This window comes from Corvus brachyrhynchos, unplaced genomic scaffold, assembly GCF_000691975.1.
Source record: "Corvus brachyrhynchos isolate BGI_N302 unplaced genomic scaffold, ASM69197v1 scaffold84, whole genome shotgun sequence".
Lineage (NCBI taxonomy): Eukaryota > Metazoa > Chordata > Aves > Passeriformes > Corvidae > Corvus > Corvus brachyrhynchos.
In genome coordinates this window covers 89,377-116,020 of record NW_008237434.1, presented here as the reverse complement: position 1 = coordinate 116,020, position 26,644 = coordinate 89,377, and the positions used below count along the sequence as shown (strand labels likewise).

Genomic DNA, 26,644 nt, shown 5'->3' with positions numbered 1-26,644 from the left:
GTTAGGCTCACTTTTGCTTTGGTTATATTTTCACTTACCGGACAAAGAGCTCATAAATGATTAGACCTTGAAACTGAATCAAGTGGAGGGTTAAGATAGATAATTCTCTAGCACTTTCCCCTCCAAGGACCCTAAATTCCAAGCTGACAGTAGGGGCCAACACTCATTTTTCTGAAAAAGCTGTACCAATCTTTAAGTGAAACAGGGCTGGCTTTTCTGGGCTGTGTTTTGGAGTAGAAATCATTCCCATAGAGAGAGGCTCTATATATCTGGAGCAGCAGCAAGCCTGTTTCAAGGACCGATTACGGATTAATCACGGCATGGCAACAGGACAGTTGATATACAGAGGACAGCTTAAGCTACTGTTTTTCTATTTTGCTCCATTTTTTAAATGAAATTTCTCACTCTTTTGGGGAAGGAGTAGCAAGCAATTTTTTTCACCTACAAGCTGGAGATTAAGATTTTATTGTCCCCATAATGTACCCAAAGAGCACAACCCCCAAAGAGGCCAAACTCGCACAGTGGAATCCATTCGCTCATGGGCTTATGGGGGGAGTGAGAGGGGGAAGAGGTGGTTATTTTAAATTAGTACAATTCTTCAGCGCTGAATAACTTCTTGAAAGTTTGCCCAATCCACAAGCCTTATTCAGCCTTTAGTAATGCAATTCGGTTATTAGTTTAAGTGACAATGAAATACCTCAAAAGACATACATGGTCAAATTAATATTAGTAATACATCTTCTATATTTTTATATAGGACTATCCTTCTATCCATAAATCTTAAATTTATTTAAAACAGAAGCTGTTACATTTATTATCCAGAATATAAAGGTATCACAGATGGTTTAAAGCAATTGTGACAAAACTTAAGATTTTGAAACTGAGACAAACAGATACCTTTAGCTTTCATGCCCTGCACCTGTATTTCAGTGACCTACAGTATTTTTTGTACTAATTACACTGAACAGCAATTAGATATATATTCTACACATATTTTAAAACGTAGGGTGTTTTCAATGAGAACTTTAAAAGCTCTGCTTTTTTTTCTAATATGTGGGGAAAATAGAAATTTCCCTTGATTAATTGTTCAGAAGTAGACTTCAATGGACCATGACATATATATTTTAACAGATGTTTTGGTTTTGTTGGGGAGCTTAAGGGAAAATCTGAAAATTCACCAACATTAATATAGAGTAAAACTTCATACTTCTTCTGCTTAGTGCCAATTCAGATGAAAGGAATTACATTTCTCATTTACTTTGCAAACAGAAAAGTAGTAAAAAATGCCCAAATCTGTCAGAGCAAACAAATTCGGAATCTGAGCTGTCAGAATAGTACCAATATACATACGAAGATGAAAGCATAGTTCAAAAAAACAAACCATCTTCTGTAGCAAGATCCCAAAAAAGTCCGAATCAGCAGTCAGGAATATAAAACAGGAAACAAAAAACATAACATACAAGATAACTTAAAATTCTACAAGGTTAACTTCTACAAGCAGAAAGCACATTGTCTCCTGTTAAGTCAGTTAACAAATGGTAGCCAAGATTTAACAAGGAAATAAACATGCTTTAAAGTTAATTCCTGTTATATGGCTATGTTTTAATTGAGATTATAGTTCATTTGACAAAATAATTAATTGCAGTGAATATCTGATTGCAAACAAAGGATCTGAAAGGGAGTGCCAATTTCCCCCTATAGAACTGTGGGAATGTACCCTTCTGCCATGGCTTTCTTTTTACAGCCATGTAGCCCCAGTAGTGTCTCATACCTTGCTGATAATGTAGATAACGTCACCACGTTTAAACGTCAACTCATCGGTTTCATCTCCTGTGCAGTCCCACAAACCTTGATAGAAATTGGCATAATCGGTATTTTCGCTATCTGCAAAGAAAACAGCATCTAATTACAAAACAATCGAGATTGAGGATAACTAAAGTTACTCTTTAAATCTCCAGAGAGAACAAAGCAATTTATTAGCACACATTTCTTATTCCTCTTTTTAGAAACGGCCCCTTCCTGCCATGAAAGCAAGTGAAAATTAAGTTTACTGTGCAAGCCCTTCACTGGCAAGTTGCATCACTGAGAGACATGTAGCTACAGGTTTTCAAAGCATTTTTCAGCTGCAACTTAAAGCAGCTAGTTTTCCTCTACTAGTATATTTCTAGCAAGCCATATATGTATCCCAACTTGAAACTGATAAAACTGCTAGAATATAATTAATAATGATCAGTAAAAGGAAGCTAAAGTATTTTGTGATACACTCCCCCTCCCTCTCCTGTTCCAACAAAATTAAATAGCTTCTCTGAGAACCTTTGAGATAATCCTTGATTCTTCCTTCTGAAATATCGGAGAATTTGGAAACTGTTGCTGAAGCTGCATTTCAAAAATATTTGTGTCAGCTCCAGTTTAGGACATTAAGCTCTGGCTAAACGTGCAACTACACTACAGTCATAAACTCATCCTTCTAACAGCATAAGCACAATGGATGTGCTGTGTTCAAGCTGCCATACAGGCCATTAACTGATTGATTATTTAGCACTCTTTGCTCTGTAATATGGCAATAACACAGTAATAAATGCTTTGTCATACATTTACAATACAGAGTACATCTATTGAAACACAGCGCTCACACACAGTTAAATACACTGGGTGCTTCTGTTGCACTGCAAACTATTTCCTGTTTTTAATTCCATGAGAATGGAGTGTGATGAGTTAATGCAAAAAGAATGTAAGCAATACCACTAAGATGACCGGTTACATTATGTATACACTAACCAGACAGAATGTATATGTACTAATAATTTACATCACTGGAAAGCTATCTTCTAATTCTGATAACATAAATATCACTGAACTGGCTGGATCAAGGCTGTCATCTTAGTTTTGTTATATGATTCTTGAACTGCAGGCTTGCTGGTTATTCCAACATACACCAGTTACATTTGCATGTCATTAGCACTCTACACCATCATTTATAGTTTACAATTTAACCATGATTGGTTCATTTTATTACCAAAAAAATCCTGCTAAAATATCAAGTATCAAGAGGTAGAAAGCATCACACTATAAAAAAATAGCAGTATTCAACCTGTGTTCTTCTCTATTTCGGCAAATACTTAGATTTGAATTTTAATATTCTCTGTATGAGCAAGAAGAGCTTGTTTTCTCTATCTTCAATTCAGTCTGTGTTCTGTGCTATCTTGTTTGGGTGGCAATACTGTCATAAGGCTAAATATTCACAATCTTGAATTCAAAGCTGCTATGCCAGTCACCCACCATTTAATTTTCCATAAACTGCTGATTAGGAGCTACAACTTGCTGCGCAGCACTAGGGGGCGTTCTGGCTGCCAGGGCCCAAATTCTTCTGTCCTCACCCCAAAAGCAACAATTGATACCCATATGAACGCTCACATATCATTCAGAAATAAGAGATTTGGTTATTTAAAAATGCACAGACATAATCATTTCAACATGAAGGCATAATCAGTTTGAATTGTTGCACCTCCAAATTTTGGCCCTTCCTGTTTTGACCTCATTATTCACCAATTCAGCATTAGACAATAAACAGTAACACAGGTTAGAATGAAATTAATTTGAAATAAATATTAAATCAGAATCTCTCCTCGGTCATGTTTTACTGTACTGATCACAGTTCACAACTCTGAGTCATAAAAGATAATGTAAGTCCACATGAGCAAAAAAACAAAAGAACTATTTTGGTATGTCCCACCTCTCAAATCTTTCATCAGTTGGCTTATTGATCTCATTTAAAATACATTAATCAGGACTTTTACTTCTTTAGAACATCACTGAAAGAAATCATGACTTTTCACACTGACCTTTACCACTTTGAGTTCTGCTCTTACCTTTATGTGCCTGAAGTAACTCCTGTTAACACTAAAGTAAGTTGCAACAGAAGAGACCCAACAGCGGGTGAGACATGTCTCTCCTTTTATGTTCATCGTGAGCATTTAATTAAGTCTTAAAGTGGAAAGCAACCCAACTAATAATGTGAACACACTGGAAAAGATGCATTTTAAAATAAGCTTATTGCAACAGTGAAGATACTGACCAAAGACTAACCATGGCTCTGTGCTGTCATTTGTGAATTCAACATAAGATAGGGTTCTTTTTTAAGATAGGTTCACATTTTTCAGAAAAATATATACCAATATATTGGTATATTGGAGCACAGAAACAAAAAACAGGGAAAGAAATTGGCAGCGTAAGTTTATGGACAACTATGCTGGTCTTCCAAGAAACATTAATTTCAAATTCAAAATCCCCTCTCATGCCCTCCAGCACAAGTTTCTCCAAATTCTGTAAGGGCAACTACATACACATAAAAGACAATTTTAAATGTAACTTCAGACTTTATATGTATGAAGTGAAAAACGCTTCATAAAATTATTCATAGTGCTTACAAACACAGGCACAGAATTAAAAAAAAAGGCTGCGAAACACAAGCCCACTCATTCTTACTTTGGTCCCCTTCAGTTTGAGAAACCCTGTGAAAGAACACAGTTATTTTTTAGTTCTGATGATGCCCTAAACTTCAAAAAATGCCTGTTACTTACTTGCCCTTTATCCCACAGGGCAGAAAAGTTAAAAAATAAGGGCAAAACAACTGTAGTGTATTTATTTGGACTCAAATTCTAATCTATTCCAAGATGTTTGGTTAAATCTTTCTCACTTTCCTTCTCCTACTGTTCCTTAGTTACCCTAAAATCAACATATTTACACTGATAAGGCAGAAAACATGACACTTATTGAAATAGTGATTGTGGAAATGAAAATGGGTAGACAGTCATAACAAAAAAGACCCAGCAAGCCATATTATATAACTGAAACTCTTCAATGCTTTGGTATTTTTAAATTACTAGGTCACTAGCAATTTAATGTAAAGTTTTTTAGCAGCAAGAGTTAGCATTAAGAACAACAGAATAAAAAGAACTCAAGTCTGAAAGTTAATTGAAGTAGAAATATGTCAGGGCAAGAAAAGAGTAGGAAAAAACCCAAAAATTTTTGCACTAATCAGCTTGAGCTCACAGACAATTTGCAGAATATTTTCTGTGAGTTCAGGTTTAGTAAAGCTAGGTAATAAATTAAACTTAAGAATGTATGCGCTGTTTGTATGGAAAATCATAAAATATTCTCAAGTCATGTCAGTTATTTATGATGTGATGCCTATCAGAAATACTCATGTCAGCTCAGCCCTAAAAGTCAAACAAATTTCCAGTGTTAAATAGTGAACTATGTAAGATCAGATCACAAAACTATTGCTTGAAATGAACCTGACATCTGGGGGAACTGCTATGGTATTTTCAATGACATTGCACAAATACTAGTAAGACTGATAAGGCTATTCTTATAGCAGTTAAAATTTTTCAGATATGCAGATGCTAAAGTTTTGATTCCTTAGAAGTATGACCAATTAGAACTTCAGGAAGGTACATTCATGAAAAAAACCAATACTGTCGGCAACTTTGTAATTGGATTGACCCCACGCTCCATTATGACAACACACTCCTGTAATTACAGTAATGTCTAAATGAGTACTAAATATTAAGGCTGTAATGAGTCATGTTGTTTTACACATGTTTTTAGCAGAGCACAATGCTAACAGCATCTGATGGCTTGGCTCTTGTTTCCTGTCCAAGAAAAGCAACCCAAGACTCCTCACAGCAACCTGTCCCTGCTTTCCTGTATGGGTCAGGAAATCAGGCCTCTGTTTCCTCTCCACATGTTGCAACAGGAAGAGCACTGCAGAGCTACTTCCTAAAGGAACTCTTCTTGCCCACCCCTTCCTTGACAGCCCTGAAAGAATTATGTGCATTATGTACGATGGGGGAAGGAGAGCCAGATTGCATGTCAGTGCAGGTCACAGTTACAATGCAGCAGATCTCAGAAAGGTGTAAGGTCTGATAAGAAGTGAGTCTTCTCTACTTGCTGTGTCAAATCACCAATAGTTTATCTAAAGGTCTGTGCCCTTGAAGCACAAAACTATATTGTTTTTAAGCATAACTGGAAATACCTTTCTATCAAGAAAAGTTGTCTGGCTATGTGACTTTACATGGTGTATGCAGTTATTTTTCCAGTCCCAGAGATAATTAGCACCAGGGCGGTTTGCCAAGCTAAAGCTGAGACAATATCCTTCACAGCCTTTCTGGGCATTTGTGTCCTTTTCCAATTTTTATGCTGCTGTCACTGGACTCTGGCATTTCTTACCCAATTCATTTGCTTTCTCTGGTAATCATATGCAATGAAGATATGCATGGCCAACATTTAAACAGGCTGCAGATCAATTAGTGGTCTTAAGTTTATCTGATTTTTATCAAAGAAGACAGAGCTTTGGGTCGATTGTCAGAGCCTGTGTCAAGTTGACCTTTTCAGAGACGTCTACATTGCCAGTCCCTTGGGCAACTTGTTGTCCCCTGTTAGTCTCTGAATGGCAGAAGTCTGTTCTGCTCAAGCACAAAGTATACACAGATGTCTATATTACATTCTTATAGGTTTGACAGCAACTGCATGTTGTATCTATAAACTGTCCTTTAGCAGTGACACTTCCTCAATGATGATAAGCTAATTTATGCAACTAAATCTCCTTTGTGCAGAAATGAAAGCTAATTGAGTCATTACAAAGTAATTCAGGAAGGAATACCTTGTATAAATTGGCTTACTTTATAAATCCTTCTCAAGTGGTTTTCATGCATCCTAAGTGGTGCTTAAGCAGTTTTGCTGCCATCACATACCCAGGTTAAAAAGACAGCTTTACAGAGCTATAAAAACATTATTTTAAAGCAGCAAATGGAATAGACAAGAAAATAATGGTAAAAAGAAAGTGCATATGCAAAATAAAGAGGAAAGGTTTTAATTACCTGAAACAGTGGCAACTTCCTCCTGGCTCTCTTTGCTTGGCACTTCAGCTTTTGAAGAAAGACGTTCCTCTGCAAAACACATAACTGCAAGTGAAATTATGAAGGGACACTTCAGCTGACAGGAATTACAGCCCACATCAGCCTGAAAGACATACTCTATATTTCCAGACTGTAAGCCTTGTTTACTATTTTGCACTTATATAGAAGTTGGAACATTGTTATTTCTGTGGTTTCCGCCACCCATCCAAACACTCCAAGAGCTTTCTTTCAAAATCTCAGTTGGGAACATCTGTTTCCCTTTTCACTCTGGTCTGAATGCAGTCATATAGAGCTGCAGTTTGCTGATTTTCAGTCATTCCGAGACAATTAGAATGAGGGTCCTCTTCTGCTGCATACATTTCTTGCCAGAAAAGGACAAAGGAAAGGAAACCAAGGTGTGAAAAAGTATCCCCAGCCCATGCAATAACTCAGTTCTAGAGAGCAGTATGCAACAAAGGCAGAGAACCTTCAACACTGTCCTACAGACACAGTAGCTCAACACCTGCAGAATGGGAACACAGCCACTACAGATACCATGCCCTTCACTGCTCCTGCCCACTGTGCCTGCCCACGGTTTTAAGCAACCCAGACTCTATCAAATTACTTACTGCAAGTTTAGGAGACAAGAAAAGAGAAAACCTGGCAGTGATCAGCTCTGAAGCATGTTTTCTGGCTAGCAGGCTTGGAACACTGAAATCCCCACAGGCAATTTCAAAGGATGTGCTCCCATACTCCCTGTCTGGTACAGACATGGAACTCTCTCATGTCCAGACCCTCACTTGAGTAAATCCACACTCCACTCAGTACAGGGACACCAGATCTGCTCCTCACATTTCCCAGTCAACAATTCTGCTGATGACATAAAACAGGGGAACAAACTTCTAGCTGAATCCTGTCTTTAGGTTCATAAGGAAGTAGAAACAAATTTATCCTGGCATTTACAGTATATCAAAAGTGACAAAGCTGCTGTACTGAATGAGGAAATAGTATATTGATAAACCCACTTCTCAAAGAAGAACTGGACTTTTAATACATTTAAACTATCTGGCTTTGCTACTCATCACATCTTATACAGATAGTCAAGCTTCTTTTTAAGATACACATTTCAGCAACTAATTTTGATATTTTACTAATGACAGACAACAGATAAAGCACTCAGAGCATTTAAAATGTTCCTCATTGTGCAACTTTTATGTAATTGCCCATTTACTTTGACAAAGAGTGAATTTTATATCAAGAGTTCAAAGGAGTTTTAGCCTTGTAAAAATTTAATCTATCCACAAGACTGTTCCTGCAAACATTAAAGCAGATGTTTAAAGCACAAGAGTAGACCTGTTGAAATGCATACGCATAATTGCTGCTAACCTCTATACACAGTCCTACAAATATTACATCATAAGATTCACTCTACAAAAAGCTTTGAAATTCTGCCCTACTAAGCCAACAAGATTTTTTTGTTCTCTGAATCTTGACCGGTTAAAAATCCGGTCAAGATGAATATAAACTATTTTTTAAGCCAAGGTGCGGGGAAAGAACAGGAAAAAAAAACCCAGCAATAGAACAGGAGAAATTGGAAGCTGCAGTACACACAAAACACTCTAACTATGTACTGCATTCAGATGTTCCAAATGTATTCCCTACTTGGCATTAATACTTGTCACATATTTCCAAGTATGCTCATTTGTTTATTTTAAGAACTCACAATTGGAGCATAAATGGCAAAAATGCATCCTTCTGTGCTGTCCAGAGCACTAGGAGGCACTGTCATTCTGTGGGTTCCCTACCATGGTTACACGAGTACAGGCACTAGTATTCCAGCATTAGTCACATTTTCTAGAATTGCTCCCTTTTCCCAGAAAAACCCACCTTCATCCAACACACACTGTATTATATTATTTTTTGATTAAAAAGATGGTGATATTACATGTTACTGAATGTTTGGACCTAAATCAGTTGTTGCATTCAATGTCCTAGGGATTTTAACTCTATCACTTGTCATGGTCATCAGACTAGTTTAAACTGAGGACTGACTCAAGTAGAGGGTATCTCAACTTTAAAAGCAGCAGGAGAGGTTTGAAGAGATTTTTTCATAAGGTACAGCTGAATACATGTAGATTTCATTGCGATTTCATGGAAAAAATTTAGAATATATGCATTCTCCTGAAAAATTTATTTCCTAGAAACAAGAGTTCACCAGATCGACATCTGAAGATACGAAAATGTCTGAATCAAAGCTCTTTGAATTACAAAAGGTGCCAAATTCAAGCAAAACTGTCCATATTTGCATACTGGTTTGGATCTCAACAATCCCCACTCATCCCACCTTGCTTTACATTACAGAGTTGTCACAGAAAGGACAAAGTTTCAAGTACAATTAGACTGGAAGAGGCAGTCCAGAAGCATGCTGGACATGGTCCAGCTGCTAATGGGCATTCATCCCATGGTACCAGGCTGAAGTGACTCCGTAGGAAACCTCCTCTGAAATACACAACAAACATCAGGTCCTTGGCACAAACCTGTGCTTTATGAATCTGTTGCAAATGGTTCACACTACTTGCTAATGCAATCATGCTCAGAGTGGAGCAGTTGTAGTAGGTTTGATTTAGGATATTAAAAAAGAACCTGTGGTTCTTTCTCATGTTTTCTAGTATTATGGCCTGAAGCAGTAACTAAGTGCATGTGGTGTCCTTTAAACACAGCAACCTCAATTACCTCAGGAATTACAGCTGCAGTCTGATGCAACATGTGTAAGTTTGTGTTGCAACATAGCATAGAGCCAAAAAATGAAAAATGAAATTAAAAAATACAGTAGAAATACTTCTGGCTTTTTTAAGATCCTGTGTGTAAGGAGTCATGCATACCTTTAAAATAACCTATTCCAGTTTTTCCTCTGTACATCATCTTCACACCATCGTTATCACTGCAGTGAGAAAATACTCTTTTCCACCTTCTCACTGTGTCAAAATGAGACTAATCTACACTAATCAAACCAGTGAACTCTTCCAGAGCTGTAGATCTTAAAAACCCCTGAGATACAGATTATGTTCCATACTACGCTGATACTTAAGACACCATAACAGCAAACAACCTACAGAACTCTTATGACAATGCAACAAGGAACTAACTATACTTGTTAAAGCTTTTTTTCAGTTAGTCCATGAAAGCTGTTGAAAATAATTTACTTATTCAATTTGCAGTTTGAAGAAAAAACAGAAAAATAATCACCCAATCACATATGATTCTACCATCTACAAAATTTAAAAAGTGAACAATGAATTCTATACTTGCTGAGGTTTTTTACATTAACCCATTAATGTTTTTTCTTTCCATTTCTTTTTCTTAAAGAGAGAGAGGAAAATAGATTGGACTACTTGAGTATAAAATGGGTAAGAGTTTGGCTTGAACAGTGCATTCCTCCCATGGAATGTGCCATCTCCATGATAAATATGCATAAATTTAGCAGTTTCCTCTACTAACATGTTGCCTAACCCATCTTTTTACATTAGTCTCTAATTTAATGCCATAATTATTTGATATTCTATTGTCTTCTAGTTTCTGACACTTTGTCATTGCACAATACTAGTTTACACCTTGAATAATCCCAGTTTGTGAGTTAATATATTCTATTCAATGCTTTGATTACAGTAAACAAAACCAGCTAAGCTATGCAGCAAAAGCTACAAAACCACACAGATGGTTATAAGCTTTTCATTGTGTGGTTTCCATAGCAATCATATTGCAAATCTGGAAGCTTCTTGCAAATAAGCAGCTTGTATTTACACGCCTCTCGGCTGCAGCATGGAACAGAACAACAAGTGAAGTTATTATTCCAATCACATATTGTTAGCAACACCACTGGAAGATGTTTTGATCAGTTCAGATAAAAACTACTGCAGTGAACTAATTTTTCATCTATTTCATAATGATACAAGCAATCACACACTTGTAATGCGCATTCATGTCTCTTCATTTGAAATCTCACTGTAGTGTCAGAAGGTTATAAGCATACAAACAAGTCTTGTAAGACAGACCCCCCACAAAAACACTTGGGTTATTAAATAATCAATTACAAAAACTACGCAGTGTCTTTACTATTGTACTTGGCAAGGAGGACAGATGCATGCAAAAAACCAGGTGTGTACATGAACTCTACTGACACTGAATATCACAGGTCTACACTGTTTTCCCCAAGAAAAAGCAAAAGAAATAATGGTATGTTGACACCAATAGTATTACTTCTCCACACTGCTTTTTTGCTACCATATAATGATTCTGCACAAATGCAAACAAGAACTTTTGAACCTTATGAATTGACCCACCTCCATAACAGATGGATTATTACTCTAATACAAAACATAAATCAACCCAGCTATGTAATTTTTTAAAAAAAATTAGCAAGAACTGGCTTTTTTAAAAACAAGAGTATTCGTTCAGAGAAACATTTAATATTTCCAGAGAAGCAGCAATAAATGCACAAAATTTAAGAACAAGATTGTTTATATAATTTGGCCAAACTGACACCTTCTGCTAGCATTTGTGGTGAGGGCTAGTGACCATCTGGGTCAAAGGAATAAGTATTAATGCCCTGTTTTATGCAGGGCCAGCAAATTGCCTTACCTGAGGTCAGTGCTCCCCAGCATTGGGGATGGGGTCCTCTGCAGCATTCTCACCTGTACAGGCCTGTACATTTCATCCAAACTCTTACAGGGTTTTAGCCTAAGTAGCTTGATAGAAAATCCAGTAGGCTTACTTGCCTTGGTGTGTGTATTTATAATGGCAGAAATTTTCATTTCTGTTATCTTCTTTTAGACTCCACATCCACCTATTATATATGAGAGAGATCTCTCTGTATGAAGAGATCTTCAAATGCAATTAGCAAAACTCCAACTTTGATAATCCTTCAATATTCCTGAAGATCGGTCCCTTTCCCCCAGCTCCTCTGGGACATGGCAGATTGCTGGAAGATTTACACACAACTTCTTGACATTTCACCTCACCCTGCATTCCCATTAGCAGCCTGGTGTACTCTGTAAACAATGAAACAGTTTGGAAAAGGCTGCTGAAGGTGCTATTGTCTAGCCATGGTGTGAGCAGAGAGGGGGAGACAAACTCTTGTTTTATTAAAGCTCCACCTGACTGTACAATAGTGCATTGTTTGAGAATGAAAATGTCTCCAGGACAGTGAGGGAAGTGGGAAACAAGTTGTCTACTAGAGAAAAGATTTATAAATGTAAGAATTTTTTACCATGACAGAAAAGAGGACATTTTATTGCTACTTCTATGGGTCAGCTAGTTACCACCCAACAGCTCAAACAAGAAAGTTGTATTCTTGCATGGCAAACTTGAGTGTAAAAAAAACCAATTTCCACAACACAAGCAGAATGATAGAAATGGGTCACCCAAACACAGGCTAAACACTGGGATTGCAGACAAGATGACATCAACATATGTCAGCAGAAGCAGAAGTTGCATCTGACTAAATGGTCATCACTGAGTGTGGCTGTTGTCCGGAGGGACAGCACTAAGAACAACACAGAATTCGGGTCCAGGATAGAATGGAATTATTTAATTAATTACCACCTCATTTATACAACTTGATTCGCAAGAGTGGCTTAACATCATTGGGTGCTTGACCATCCACCTCCCAGAGTGATTGCCTGAACAGTGTTAACACCTATTTCAAAATATTTTCTTCGGTGTACCATAACAAGGCCATGCAAAACAAGTTTGCACTTGTGAGATAAAGTCTTGGTTTACAAAACAGCAAACTGTTTCTCAGCTGGTTTGCGTGAGAATGAAGACTTTCACAGGAGGCAAGCAGGAAAATTTCTCTGCTACCTTTTTTAGCATCCATAACTGAGTTCAGAAATATGATGGGAAACAGGCAATACAGAATTGTATTCCAAAAGAATACCAAAAGAGCTCTCTGGGTTATGAACAATATAAAAATACATCTTAAAGAAAAATAATATGCATACTGAGATGTTTCAGTTTTAGTTGAGGACAACCCATGCCAATTCCTAACCCAAATTTCTTCCAACACAAGTGATCCAAGTCTAATTCCAAGAGGGAGGCAAAAGGTTTCATTCAAATATACCACCATCTAATCTGGATGGGACCTCCAGCTAACACTTTTGCACAAGTTTTAACCAGCTCTTTGAAAATAACCATTATCTAAATTCGAAAGTGAGGTTAAATATACACACCACTCTTCCCAACCAGTAGACAGTAACAGAACTCTGCTATTAATATTAACAATGCCCTAACTTCTCAATGGCCTTGAATAAGTAGGACTGGCTTTACAAAGTGAGAAAGCTAGAATAACTAAATACTTTGGGAGAGGTGGGACTTTTGGAAATTACTCTGTCTAACACCCTGCTCTAACTCAGAAAGATAGAACAGGTTTCTAGGAAACAGCAGTTGGCCTCTTTTGGTACTCCACACTAAGCTGTTCAGCAGCAGTTTAAAACAGCCTGTGCATTTTAATAGCTCACATATGAGACAGCTGAAGCTAATGACTTTCTAGAACAGGATTAGCTCAAATTACTCAGTTTTCTCCAGATCTTGCCAAGTCCCCAGATGTGAGGCTTCCTGTATTCCTTGAGAAATCCTGTACTTTTTTCCCCTCAGTTGCACTCCTTGTATCTCTAAAAGGTGCTACTGTGCACCACACTGTTACTCCCAGTTGTCTAAGCAATCTGAATAACTAAACCGGCCATCTCAGCTAAAAGTGAAGCCCTGCCTCCTATTGAGAAGACCTTGGGAAAGTTACCTTATCATCCTTACAGAAAAGGTTAGTAGATTTTGTTGTAAATTAACTCATGATCATTGCTGCAAGAGAAGGAGAGGAAGTGACATGGGAATACTGGACTGTAATTTAGACATTTTCTGGAGAAAAAACAACTCTCTCAAAACAACCTTTCTGTGGCACCACCCAGGGAATCTTAGCATATGTAATGGTCTGGCTTAACCAAAAGCAAAAAGCAGATACAACATCCCCTTCCTAAGAAAAGTATTTTGGAGTTATAGCATTTGCTAAACTAAAGAGTAAAGTAAACCAAAAACTTCCCAGTCCCACTAAGGACAAATAGCAAACACTTTACAGCTGCTATTCTCTAGTGTTGAACAGAATAACGTCATTTAGATCATGTAACTATTGCTGTGAAGAATAATAACAGAGAGAAGTAGTAGAGAGAAATGAGTACATTTGGAGAACTCATTCCAAATTTGAGGGGAAAAAGGTATCTCTTTCTAAATATGTTTGTGAAAAAGACACCACATTTCTCCTGTATTACCACACAGCCATCCACATGAACTATAGTAGCATGACGGATTGAAAAATCATGGTTTTAAAAGCTGGAAGATACTTTATGGCCTCTCACTATTTTATGGGAAAAAACAAGCAACAAGTGATCAAAGAACACATCTCTGGAGGAAAAACAGCTTCTCTCACACAAAAAAACCCCCCAAGCATTGATGGCAAGGTCATCCACAGTTGCTGCAAAGTGGATCTTCTCACTCTACTGTGCAGCCTTTTACCAGTTTTCAGGAAATCTAGGAGAATGCTTTGCTTTACTTAACTCTTCTACTTGCTGAGACCTGAATATACATTAACACCCTTCCTCTTTCTTTTTCTTTCCTTTTCCCAGTACCAAGTATTCCAGTACCTTTGCTTGCCTGCCTTTGCCCCATTCTGTAGCCACAGCCAACATCCTCTTCAGACTCCATAATTTTGTACATTTGCCAAACACAGAAGCTGTTAGTATGAAAGTTGCTGTTTCCAGGGCTTCACGAAGCCCTTCAGGTTTTAAGAAAACAGCTATCAAAATGGGAGGAAAATTATTCTCAGTCATCTCAACGACTGAACAAAATATATTCACTAGGACAACTGAATAATCCACAGAGGTACAGGCAATTCCCAGTCCTAGTTATGAATATATAAAGATTTCATGAACTCAGCTTCCTGCTTGGAGCTCTCCTTGCAAATAAGCAATCTTCAGTCATGTTTTGAGTGACAGCTCAATTCAACTTAGTTGGCCAGTTCCTTGCACTAGTCCTCCAAACAACAAATAATCTAAAATCTCTGATTCAAACCAAACCAAACCAAACCAAACCCAATCTTTTTACATACTCTATGTTCTCTCTCTTATTTTTTTTAATAACATAGATGCAAAAGAATCAAGAGCTTCTCGATTCAAAGTTAAAGTAGGAAAAAATTGCTAGTCTGACAGAATTAGGAGGAAGAGAAGCATGTCAAATCTCAGTTACACCAACAGCAAGCTGGGGAGGAAAGGAGCTAGAAAATAGGCAGAAAAAGCAGGAGTGCCTACCAGGGAAGACCATTTAGAATGCCTAATTTTAGAATATTAAAATTTATTTGACAAAATTATCTAATTATTCTTAATAAAATTCAATAACAATATGCCAAAGTGCAATGTGCACTGCATAGAAATAAGGGATGGGGTTTGTACTGACCTTTTTATTTCCTCATGAAGAAAGACCTGATAATAGTAATTCTTCTCAAGAGAAAAGATAAAGGTCATCACAAGCAAGTTCATTGTGGATATGCACACAATGATTATAATGAAGAATAAAAGAAATTATAGAGATCCACTTCCAGAAACTCATTCATTGATTTCCTGTTTTTGTATTCACAGACACTTTGTATTTAGAAATGAAGTCACTATTTTGGGGATTTTTTTGTCAGAAATCAAGTATCTTGTCTGATCCTATATGCGGAGTGGACTGGTCAGAATATATTAAACTCAGAAATCAAAAAATTATCTGGTGGGCCATCAAAGAAGGTGAAAATTTCACAAGTGACTTCAAAATCCAGCTCATTACAAATTTCCTAAGTTTTACTAGGTACTTTTTTAAATCTTACCTTTACTTTTTTGATCAAGATAGTAGATAACAACTTCCCCACTTGAACGGAAGCATCTCTGAAGATAAAGTTTCATGTTATATTTCAACAACAGCACAATTTTGGCTCCACTTCTAAAATTGTTCCTAAAGCCTCAATTTTGGCATACCAAATTGAGGCAATAGGCATCCTACCTAAATCCATACTTAAACATTTAAAGAAAGAATAAAATATTTTATGACACTACCCTTAACAGGTCTCAACAATGTAGAGGAAAAGCTTTTGGGGTTTAATGTTTCTACATGCTCATCTAATTATTTAGCCGATTAACAAAAAATGCTCCCTTCTCTGTTCCCCCTCACCCTAACAAAAATAAATAGTTCCAATTATTGGACAGAAGGCAAATCAGTGTCTCAAAGGGACAAAACAAACAACAATTTTTAAGTTTATTTCATGGTTCTGTTGTAGGTTCACAGGAATCTGTGGTAGAGATTGCGGGCCTAAATACGTGTGGCATGTACATAGTATATTCTTATAAACGCAATAAAGATTTATATGAATTCACTGTAACTAAAATAAATTTGTTTGTTGTCTCAACCTGTAATAGCTCTTAGCTATGTAAATAGTTTAAGTGTTCAACATGAAATTTTATAAACCTTATTATTAAAATGTTTCACTAAAATAAATGTGGTGGCTATTAAAATCTACATAGAAATTATAAATAGTTCCCAACATAAATACATTTAGCAATCAAATATTCAATTAACTAATCTATACTGTATAACTCTGTACTATAGTGTTATGTGACAACTATGTACAGCAATTATATTTCTCAAGTTTAAATGTATATGATAGAAAAAGTCTGTAAATGTCAAGTAAAGTTTCTCATAATCATTGATCAGCAGCAAGTCTTAAATTTAAAAGCCATTTCTGAAAACTACATATCCTTAATCGTGACAAATGGGACTTGACATAATATTTACATACAAAGAATTCATAAAGAAAGCATCTTGCTTAAACCACATAATAACCTATAATAATCTGCAGGGTTAATGTATTCAAATTTATAGTATGATTCCTGAACTTACTCAAAAAAGGGACAAAAGACAAGGCATAGCTCACTTCAGTGAAAGGAAACACAAAACAGTTGTTGGCATGTTTCCATGAGCAAAGTCTGGCCCCCAGATGCTTCTCTTGTAACTCCTTTAAAAATGTTATACCAAGACATTTTTGCATTCCCTGTGTTGATCACTAACTGCACACTGACAAAAAAAAAATTCAGCGGTTTTCATCCTTTGGGTATTTTCATTAAAAGTAACAAGCCCACACTACTGCCACTTTGCACTGTTTATGACCCAGGCCATTAAATGAAATAATGTCCACTATGCTAAATCCTTTCTCCAACCAAAATGATGAAATAAAGTGAAAACATTATTGCTATGATTCACTAGTACCAGGTTAAATCAGAAATATGCAGAAAATTATAGTTGTTATGCAGACTGTTTACATGTACCATATTTTGGATAACATTCCTATATTAATCTCTACAAATACTATCCCATTCTTTGATTCTCATACATTAGGTCCATACTGGGATCGGCCACTCTGGATGTCAGATCTTCCTAGCCCTACATGCCACAAACCTCAATGCACCTCAGAGAGAAGAGGCAGGACACTGGGATATGGCAATAGTTCATAAGCAGGAGATGACAACTGCTGCCCAGGCAGCTCCCCAGGTCACTGTGGGATTGGCATGCAGTCGTATTTCAAAAGGACCCATGGCTTCTGGAGTCCCGTACTACTGGAATTCACTCCAAGATGGTACTTTTGGATTACGCAGCTCTCAGAGACACAGCATAGTCCCAGTTGCCCTGTAGCAGCACTGCTTGTACATCTGAGCTAGGCAGTTCATCCAGGAACTAGGTTTTATGACCTGTACGGAAGTTGTAACAAAGTCATATCCATCTTGAACTTTTGTTTATTGAATTACCTGGAATTGTTGTTCAACATCTACTAATGGAAATGTGTCACTTCTTATCAAGGAATCATACAATCATTTGGGTTGGGAGTAACCTCTAAGATCATATCATTCCAACACCCATGCCAGGGACAGCTTCCACTGGATCCGGTTCCTCAAAGCTGCAAACAACCCAGCCTAACACACTTCAGCAATGTGGGGTGTCTACAACTTCTCTGGACAACCTGTTCTGATGCCTCACCATCCTCACAGCAAAGTATTTCTTCCTAATATCTATTCTTAATTTTTAAGGAAATAAAATTTTGAGAGAGGTATGCAAACAAGATAAATTCAGTTAGTATATTTTGGGACAACGGAAGCACGACCCTCATGCTAGAATACACAGGCTTTCCGGTAGATAATGCTTTGTTTTGAAAATGCAATTCCTTCCTTTAATTCCCAGTTTTATGTTAAGATTCAAGGACAGAATAATTGTCACAGCCTGCTAAGACAGAACACTTCCACAACCCAAAGATGGAAGTACTGGAACATCTTCCTTAAGGATATTTTAAGTTCCAGAGATCCTAAACCAGTTTTCATTAAAACACAGAGTTTTTAGGTGGACGAAAATAAGATCTGCTAGGAAAAGTTAAGACTTTAAAAAAAAAAAAAGACTGAAACAAAATATCCACTGTGACAAGCGTCTGCTTTCTGGATAAGAAGACTGTCATCCTATCTTGCCATCTAACACAAATCTCACTGACTTGCAAAAAACTTTCCTCAGTCTCTTTTGGCTTCTTAAGAAAAGATTCTCCCTGCTGAAGTTTATCTGTGTGCCTGCACCCTGCACTTCCCTGAAGCATCTGTCTCTCTACTCTAGGGCACAGCAGACTGCTTCATCTTGCCCTCTCTGCCTGATCCACTGTGTGGTCTAGGAGCGGCACCCTGCTGACCATTTTCCTTTCCTAGGAGCAGCCACCCTGCTTCTTTCAAAAACTTGTACCTAGCCCAGGGAGCAGCAGCCAAGACAAGGAAACAAGCAGCTTTTTCCTATGTTACCTTCTTTATATATGTGTAAACTAAACATGACAGAACTCTGCAACACACAGACAAATTGGATATACATGCATACAGCCAGAAAAACTCACGAAGCTCTGCTTAATTGGTAGTATTTTGTTAGGCTAATTCCTCCATTTTGAGGAGAGTGGGAAGAAAAGCAAGTAGCAAACTGAAAGGAAAAGACATACACAGAAGGATTTACGCCGATGCATTTCTTAAAGCTGAAAAATTCAAATCAGATATTTGTATCTACAGTAACAGAATGATTAATTCAGCCTTTAGAGCCCACCTTGCTGGGACTTATTTGAGAATTCGGTTGTACAAATTCTGGTTCTTTTAATAGCTACCTTGTGGAAACCAGAAAAGTTGAGAAGCGATAGCCTGAGGCACCATAAAAGCTCTGGTTGCTCGTTTCTCAAAAAACTCTATCTAATGGTTTTAATAGCCTGATATGCAGTCATTCATCACAAATTCAAAAAGTTAGGGTTCTTTGATCTATCTATATAGTATTTATCACATTTATACCCAAGCAGTAGAACAGGCCCAATATTTATTTCTATTTTCATAAATATACATAATACAATTGACATTTTACTTCGAACTTGCTGAACTGCAGCAACTCCTCAAATTTATGCTTAATAAACTATCTCACATAACAAGACATTTTCTCTGAATGCTATGCATTAGGTGTATTGCACTGCTTCTTAATCAGATAAAAACAGTGCCACCACAGAAAACTTTGCTTTCAAAAGAATATAATTTGGGTCCACAACCCATTGAAGCCATGCATGCATAACAAAGCTTTGTTCACATTTAACATGAAGCCAGCTGTCAGAGACAGTCAACACTGAAAAAACTGATACAAATAAAATTACTTTGTGCGATTTTTTCTTGCCAGGATGACAAGTTTTTCTGAGACAGGATTCTATCTCTTAATAACAAACAGTTCCTGCCACATACTGTTCACATCAGATTGGTTTTACAAATCAATAAAGTCAAACATTGTTTAACGCTGGTACAAAGAAGAGTATAAAAATTACTGACCAGTACTTGCAATAAAATATCTTCTTTCAATAAGTAAATTCATTTTGATAAGCTGTGTGCTAATTTGTCTTTGAAGCAGTTCTTTAAACATACAGAAGTATAATTAAAAATACTTCCTTTTTAGATATGCCTTCTAATTTTAAGCAAGTAAGTTTTAAAATGCCACTAGACAATAGTTTATTTAGTAGTGTATTTTTTGTTGGGTTTGGTTTGGTTTTTTGGTCTGACTGGATTTTAGTGTACTTTTCTTTTAATGTCTGAAATACATAAATAAAATTCAGCATTTGCTAACCTGAGACTTTGATAGACTTTCCAACATGAACTCCTTCAATTTGTTCTAACGGTTGACCACAACATCAAGAAGATCACTTCTATTTTCTCCACCTGTAAACTCTGAAATCTGTGAAGCCTGAAACATCTCAAAACTATGAAGTCTCTCATGCAGTTCAAAGAGAGGAGAATAAATACCTATACTTAATGGCACACACTTTCCATTTACTGTAGATACTGTAATTGACTGCTTTGAATCTCGCAACTGACCAAATTTTCTGCAGCAGAGGTACATCACTAAATAAAGAACACTTTCCTAAGACTATTTATCAGTAGACAAACCTACTCCAAGACAAATCAGTCAATATACCTCTCACATATTCCACTTTTACTGGCCTCCTCGCTTTTGCAAGTGTGTGTGTGATGAGAGAGCATGGGTTGAATTGCACCATGGACAGTAGGCTTTCTGACAGCTACGGGCCACCTGTTGTTCACAGACAGCCACTTTATATTCACTTTAAAAGAAATGCAGAAGAGCCTGTGAACCTTGTTTTTCCTCACAAAGACCTGCCACTTCCCACTCAATGGGCATCTCATTCTTTTCAGCTACACCAGGTTGTCTTACCTCCTCTTCCATCACTGACACCCAACATCAATAGAAAGAAGGGTTCCCCCTCTTTAGATGTAGGATTACAGTAATTGAAGATAATGCCCAAGCTCTTGTGGCAAACAAAAGCTGAGGTCCAGGTATCAAGTTCCTAACCATCTTGTGGATGCAATGTCTTTAAATATTTGTCTGGATTCATAACTCACGTCTTGTGAGCATTTAGTACTAGCTGAAGGACAACTTCAAGGCATATATAAATCCCATAAGAGTACTGCCACAAAACCCAGAGAGACAGAATTCAGACACAGCTCCATTTCATCAAAGCTGCTGGGATTCAACAATATCCAGTTAAAAGAGATTGTTTTTCAATCATTTCCATGTAGATCCCAAATCCCAGTGATCAAGACAACAAAACAACACATCTTGGACTTAAAAAAAAAAATTCCTTTCTTTATTACTCTCTGACACTAAAACATAGTTCACATCTGCTTTTCACTGCTTTTGTATTACTTTAATTACTTCTGAATTACAGCAAACTGAGTAAGCTCCCTGTAGCCCTCCGTTGTCCTTATTCTGGTACTCCACCCATCAGCAAGATAGTATGTGCAAAAATACTTCTTTTATACAATAATATAATGGGTTAACAAGAGAAAAATACTTTTTAAGAACCCTGAGATTCTATTTTTGAAAAAAAAAAATTGAAGAATCCTCACTGTTCTAAAAGGAAAAAAAATCCATTGCTGTGTTCTTGAATCTGAAAGATGTTTTCATGGAAATTATTCAAAAAACTTTCAGAAATTACTTTGAAAACTTATCTTTAGTACTGTCCTCAAAAATGCAGGTCTTTCACACAAGTCTTTTCAACTTCAATTATTCCAGACCCTACTCATATTTTATACTTTGAAATCAATTAGTAATTAAAAGCACTTAGAATTCTTTCTGTGGCAAAAAAAAAATCATAGCACATCAGCATTATATACAAATTCTGGACGAGAAGTAAAGAATTCCCTAACTACTGAAGAAAAGCAATAAACACTGGGAGGAATTTGGACCATATGCCAAGGTATATAATATATTGACTTAATAGCAATGATCACAGGTAACGTCTCAGACTCCATCGTCACCCACGTCTCTGCTGACTTAAACGTATTCCTCTGGTTTGCAACGACCAATTAACAGTTTCTTTCTTTAAGCCTACTGGTTTTAGAAACTGATTGTACAGCTGTAATGCACAACTGGGATTGCTTGGCACCAAACACTGTGTTTTGGTGCACATACTCTGACTGTGCTACAGTGAAAACTCTAAAAGAAGCAAAGGTGTCCTGAAAAAGAATTTTCATTAACACAGTGCTGTGAAATCTTCACTTTTAGTGTCAAAAAGTCAATATATCTGACACTACATCTTGAGAAAACAAATATTTGCCATGAGTGTTCATGACTGACAGATGAAACTTAAACTCCACTACATAATCATTACTTCCTTCTTCCCAAGAAGAGGTAAATCAGAGAACATGGGTTTTTTTCCCCCCTACCTTCATGCTCATGAAAAGGGTACAACATCATAAAAAAAGTTGCTTCTTCAAAACTCTAGCAGTCCAGCAAGAAGAAAGGATGAAGATGGTATTGTTATGCTGCCTAACTGCAGGAGTTTACTGTTAGAAAAAAATAAAGCACCAAAGCTGCTTAAAGAGACAACCATTAAGAAAGAAACAGGATGAGCACTCTCTACCTTCATAGTCAATGTCAGAAATGGTCTTAAACAACATCAGTATAATTTTTTTAACTATTTAAAATGGTTTGTTTAAAATAAGTAAACAAATTGAAGTGTTTCTTTGCACAGCACACTTCTCGTTGCATCATAGTTAAGAAATTTCTTACCTTTTCCTCGGCTTTGCCTTAGTTACAGAGTTTCCCTACCTAAGCTTCCAACCACACTGCAAAACAGAATTATTGCCCAGAAACCTGGGCTTGACCAAGCAGTTTGGCAGAGGATTGGTAACAAGAATCAAAAGACAAACGCCAGGTTTCCATTCCCATCATCCTCTGCCCAGAGACTGAATCAATCCTCAAATTCAATTTACAGAAAACTAAGAATTTATGCAAGTTGTATTGGCTGGAGATCGCCACAGCACTGAATTTCACCACCCTTATCTCTTTCGCACCTGAAAGTTCTCCATGTTATGGACAGGCTAAGAAGGGATAACAAAGCCACAATGCCAGTCTTGCGTCACACAACATTGCTTCAGGATTTCCAGCCTTATCTGTTCTGTAAGGGAGGGTTTTACCTCCATGCAGCAAATAAGCACCACCAAAATTAGAATCAAAACTTATCTTTAGAATCATTTTAACAGAAATTATACTGTATACCATGGAAAGTACTGCTACAATGCAAGTTTGTGAGGAGAAAGAGTACAAAAGAAAAAAAGCGACACAAATTTGAAAATTAAGTATGTTAACTTAGATTAACACCTCTTTTCTCCTGTTGTGCCAGAGTGTGGTAGACTGGACACAAACTGAGTTGAGATTGAAGAAAGGATTAAGGTGGCAGGCAGTGGTTAGCATTGCAGTTTTGGACATGTGCTCCACACAGATGTGAAACCACAGAAGACAATACCGAAGGCCCTTAAAATTATGTCACTGAAACCTCAAGTTAACAGAAAAAATTCTCTCTTCAAGGGCTGTAACAGATGGGAACAACTTTAAAGCTGGCACATGTTCTTTTTTATGACAAGGACAACGCCATTGTTTAAAACACCACTAAGCTAGAAACTCTATGCATCCACACAGCTCTAGTTATTTAATACTGCAGTTTCAGAAGGTGTTTTATGTCACAGCTTGTAACATTCAGCTGTAGACTGCAAAATTACATACAGTGTACTAAGGTAGAAAATAAATAGCTAATTAAGAAAAATGGTCCTTTACTAACAAAATTTTTAATTTTGCTTAGCCATGTTTTCCTCCATGATTTTATTAAAAAACAAAAAGACTAAAAGCCTAGTTTGCTATGACAGTATAAAGATTCCTTTTCCTGAAGAATCTTCCCAGGGAAGTTTTAGAAGTTGGGAATTCTTTGAAAGTTCTGATGGTTTTCACTATTACATAAATAACCACAGTAAAACACTGACTAATACTGAGAACCATGAAAATTATCCTTCTATGGTAAATATGAATTTGTATGTGCTATTAAAGAAGAAAGTAACTTAACAGATCAAAAGATTAAATTTCCCACATCTCTTTTTACCCCTCCCAACTACCAGCCAGCCAGCAGACAGTACACAGTGTGTACCACTGAAATCTATGCTTTAGGCTAACAGACTATTGCCATTCTGGATACTGGTTTGAACCTATCCAGCTTCTGCCTGGAAAATTCATCTACACTGGTTTGAACCTACCCAGCTTCTGCCTGGAAAATTCATCTACACTGTCTCCTGCCACAAGCAGGAGAAAAAAAAATAGCTAAGCAATGAGACAGCTACAGAATACAGCGTCAGTCCTGATTACTGCCACAGTTCTCAAAATTTCCTGATTTTCAAACCTGTGCAAAAATTTCCATATCCTTTTTTTAATCCAAAAACTCTTTATTCAAATACTAAACCAAATATTATCAACTTAAATAGCTTACTTTCCTTCTGAAATGCTGGCATAACAAACACTGGAAAACCACAGAAATGCAAAATTTTACTTACTTGAGAAAATGTAAATTATAACCAAATAAATGATAACACGGTACAATGAGCTGTGCACCTGAAATTCAATATTTATAAAGCTAGTGGATCTGTGAAAACAGAGGATTAGAATTCTCTAACATGAATATGCTTTGAGGATAACAACAAAGTGAAGATTAACTTCTTCTCCCTCTTCTAAAGGATCTAGCATATTTGCCTTCAGCATTCCAGAGCTTAGCATAGCTTTGCAGCTGTACAAATAATTTTTCTGTTTCTAAGAGAATTTCTGTTCTCTTAACAGGCATTCCAAATTTCTTATTCGTTCCGTATTATTATGCCAGGTAACAGCAGGGATAATGATGCTCCACCCTTCGACCATGAAAGGAAGAAAGCATAATTCACTTACCTGGGAAAATAGAAAGGACAGCCAATTGCAATTAAATGCAACCAATCAGGCCTAATTAAAGGAGACGAGACCAAACTGGAGTGTACTCTTTTACCATCAAGTTTAGATGAACGGCTATACAAGAAACAAATAAGGCCTACTCCTGTGCGGTTTGTCAACTAGCATTTCATCTAACACTCTTCAATATGATATGGATTAAAAAGAAAAGGACTGCTCTAAGGCATCAGAGATGTAAGTCTGTAATTCCATTTAAGTATATGATTATTAAAGTGCATTTATGGAAGATAAAAAGACTCACCTAAAATCTATTGCAAACTTACGCTTTATTTTCACTTAGTTACGTCAGCACATCAGAGTCAAAACTAAAAGCTCCACTGTAAAAGGTAAAATGGTCTTTCCTGAAAAGTTGACAATTCAAATAGATGAGATGGAAAAAGCATGAGATAAAGGAAGATAATCCCTACTTGACAACATGAAAATGAGGCACACTCCAAGATCATGGGGAAATAAATTAATTTAACTAAAAACTGAAACTAAATTTCTTGAACTACCCCTTCTTTGTGATGTTGTTACATTTCAGGTTTATTAGCCATAGGAGATAACAGCTCCTGGAAAACTGTCATAAAAATGGGATGTAAGTGAAAATACTCAAAATTCCTGCAGAATCACACCAAGGCAGCAATTCTCTGAAGACAGAGCTCAAAGCAAAGAACTCGAAGTCTATATTAACCAATGTCCTTCTCCCAATATTTTATGCATTACTTCTCCAGCTCTACTTACTATCTGACATTCAAATGAACAGGTAAGGTAAGTGAAGCTCAAAAAAAGAGTAATTTATCCCAGGATACATGTAGAGCTTCTTTAACAAAAGCATAAGCAAGCATATAAGACCACTTTCTGTAAGAACCTCAGCATCCAAAAAGCACTGTAATAAGGTTTGGCTGTATCTTGTAGCTATAAGATTAAGCCTGGTAATGTAGTTTTTATATTCACTGTAGAGAGTTTTTCAGCATGCATGACACACTGCATGTCATTTCAGCAGAACATGCATTCTGTGTTGAAGTAGTCTAGGTACAATTCAGAGATCCAACGAAAAAAACAGCTCTTAAAGATACATAATTTTATAGCTTATAATTTTATGCTATTCATTTTCACGAGACACTGGTTTTTTCTCTCTTTAGTCACTGAAATGACCTTAAATTGAAAATCAAGACAAAGTGTAAAATGTTCTCTTCTCCAATGGTCAGAATATTCTACCTAACAGATAAAGAAAGTTAGCATGACATGACACAACTAATTTTTCCTCTGAAATTATTGCTGATAATTGCACTGCTCCAAACAGCAAGGAGTATAGGACTCTATTTCATACCAAGTGATTATTAATTGTCATATCACTTTAAAGTATCATTTGTTAGCTAATGATAACTGAAAAACTGATATTTTCCATAGCTTCTTAAAATTTAATAAAGAACAACCACCTTTCTCCTAGTACTTGAATGTCTATTATCAAGAACTTTTGCCGAGCTCTTTTAGTTTGTTTTGCCATCTGACAGATACAGTTGGACATTTAGAGTCATAATCATGCAACCACACTGGGAAGCCCACAGTAAAAAGTTTCTGTGTAATCATAGCCATGCTGGAGAACATGGAACAGAACAGTGTCAATACTCATGTTGCTTTATTTGCAGTTCATTTCCAGAGTCTTTTCAAACTAACACATTGCTTTCTTGCAGGATTATAATACCCTGTATTAGGCAGAAGCTGGTAACATTTGGAATGATAGAGAACTTTTGTTTAATACAAATGCCAAAATGAATAAAGAAAAAAATAATGGGCAAGTTTCTGGAAAAAGA

The 26,644-nt window shown here is 36.7% G+C and overlaps 1 protein-coding gene across 1 annotated transcript in view; it reads right to left on the bottom strand.

Annotated features, from left to right (window-relative positions):
• The window catches only part of SKAP2 (src kinase associated phosphoprotein 2), a 119,973-nt gene that overhangs the window by 10,664 nt on the left and 82,665 nt on the right, over positions 1-26,644 (bottom strand). Inside the window, exons 10-11 of the mRNA XM_017731163.1 lie at positions 6,882-6,950; positions 1,772-1,884 (exon numbers count right to left, since the gene is read on the bottom strand). Of these exons, the coding sequence (XP_017586652.1) occupies positions 1,772-1,884; positions 6,882-6,950 (182 nt within the window). The remainder of the gene's footprint in view (positions 1-1,771; positions 1,885-6,881; positions 6,951-26,644) is intronic.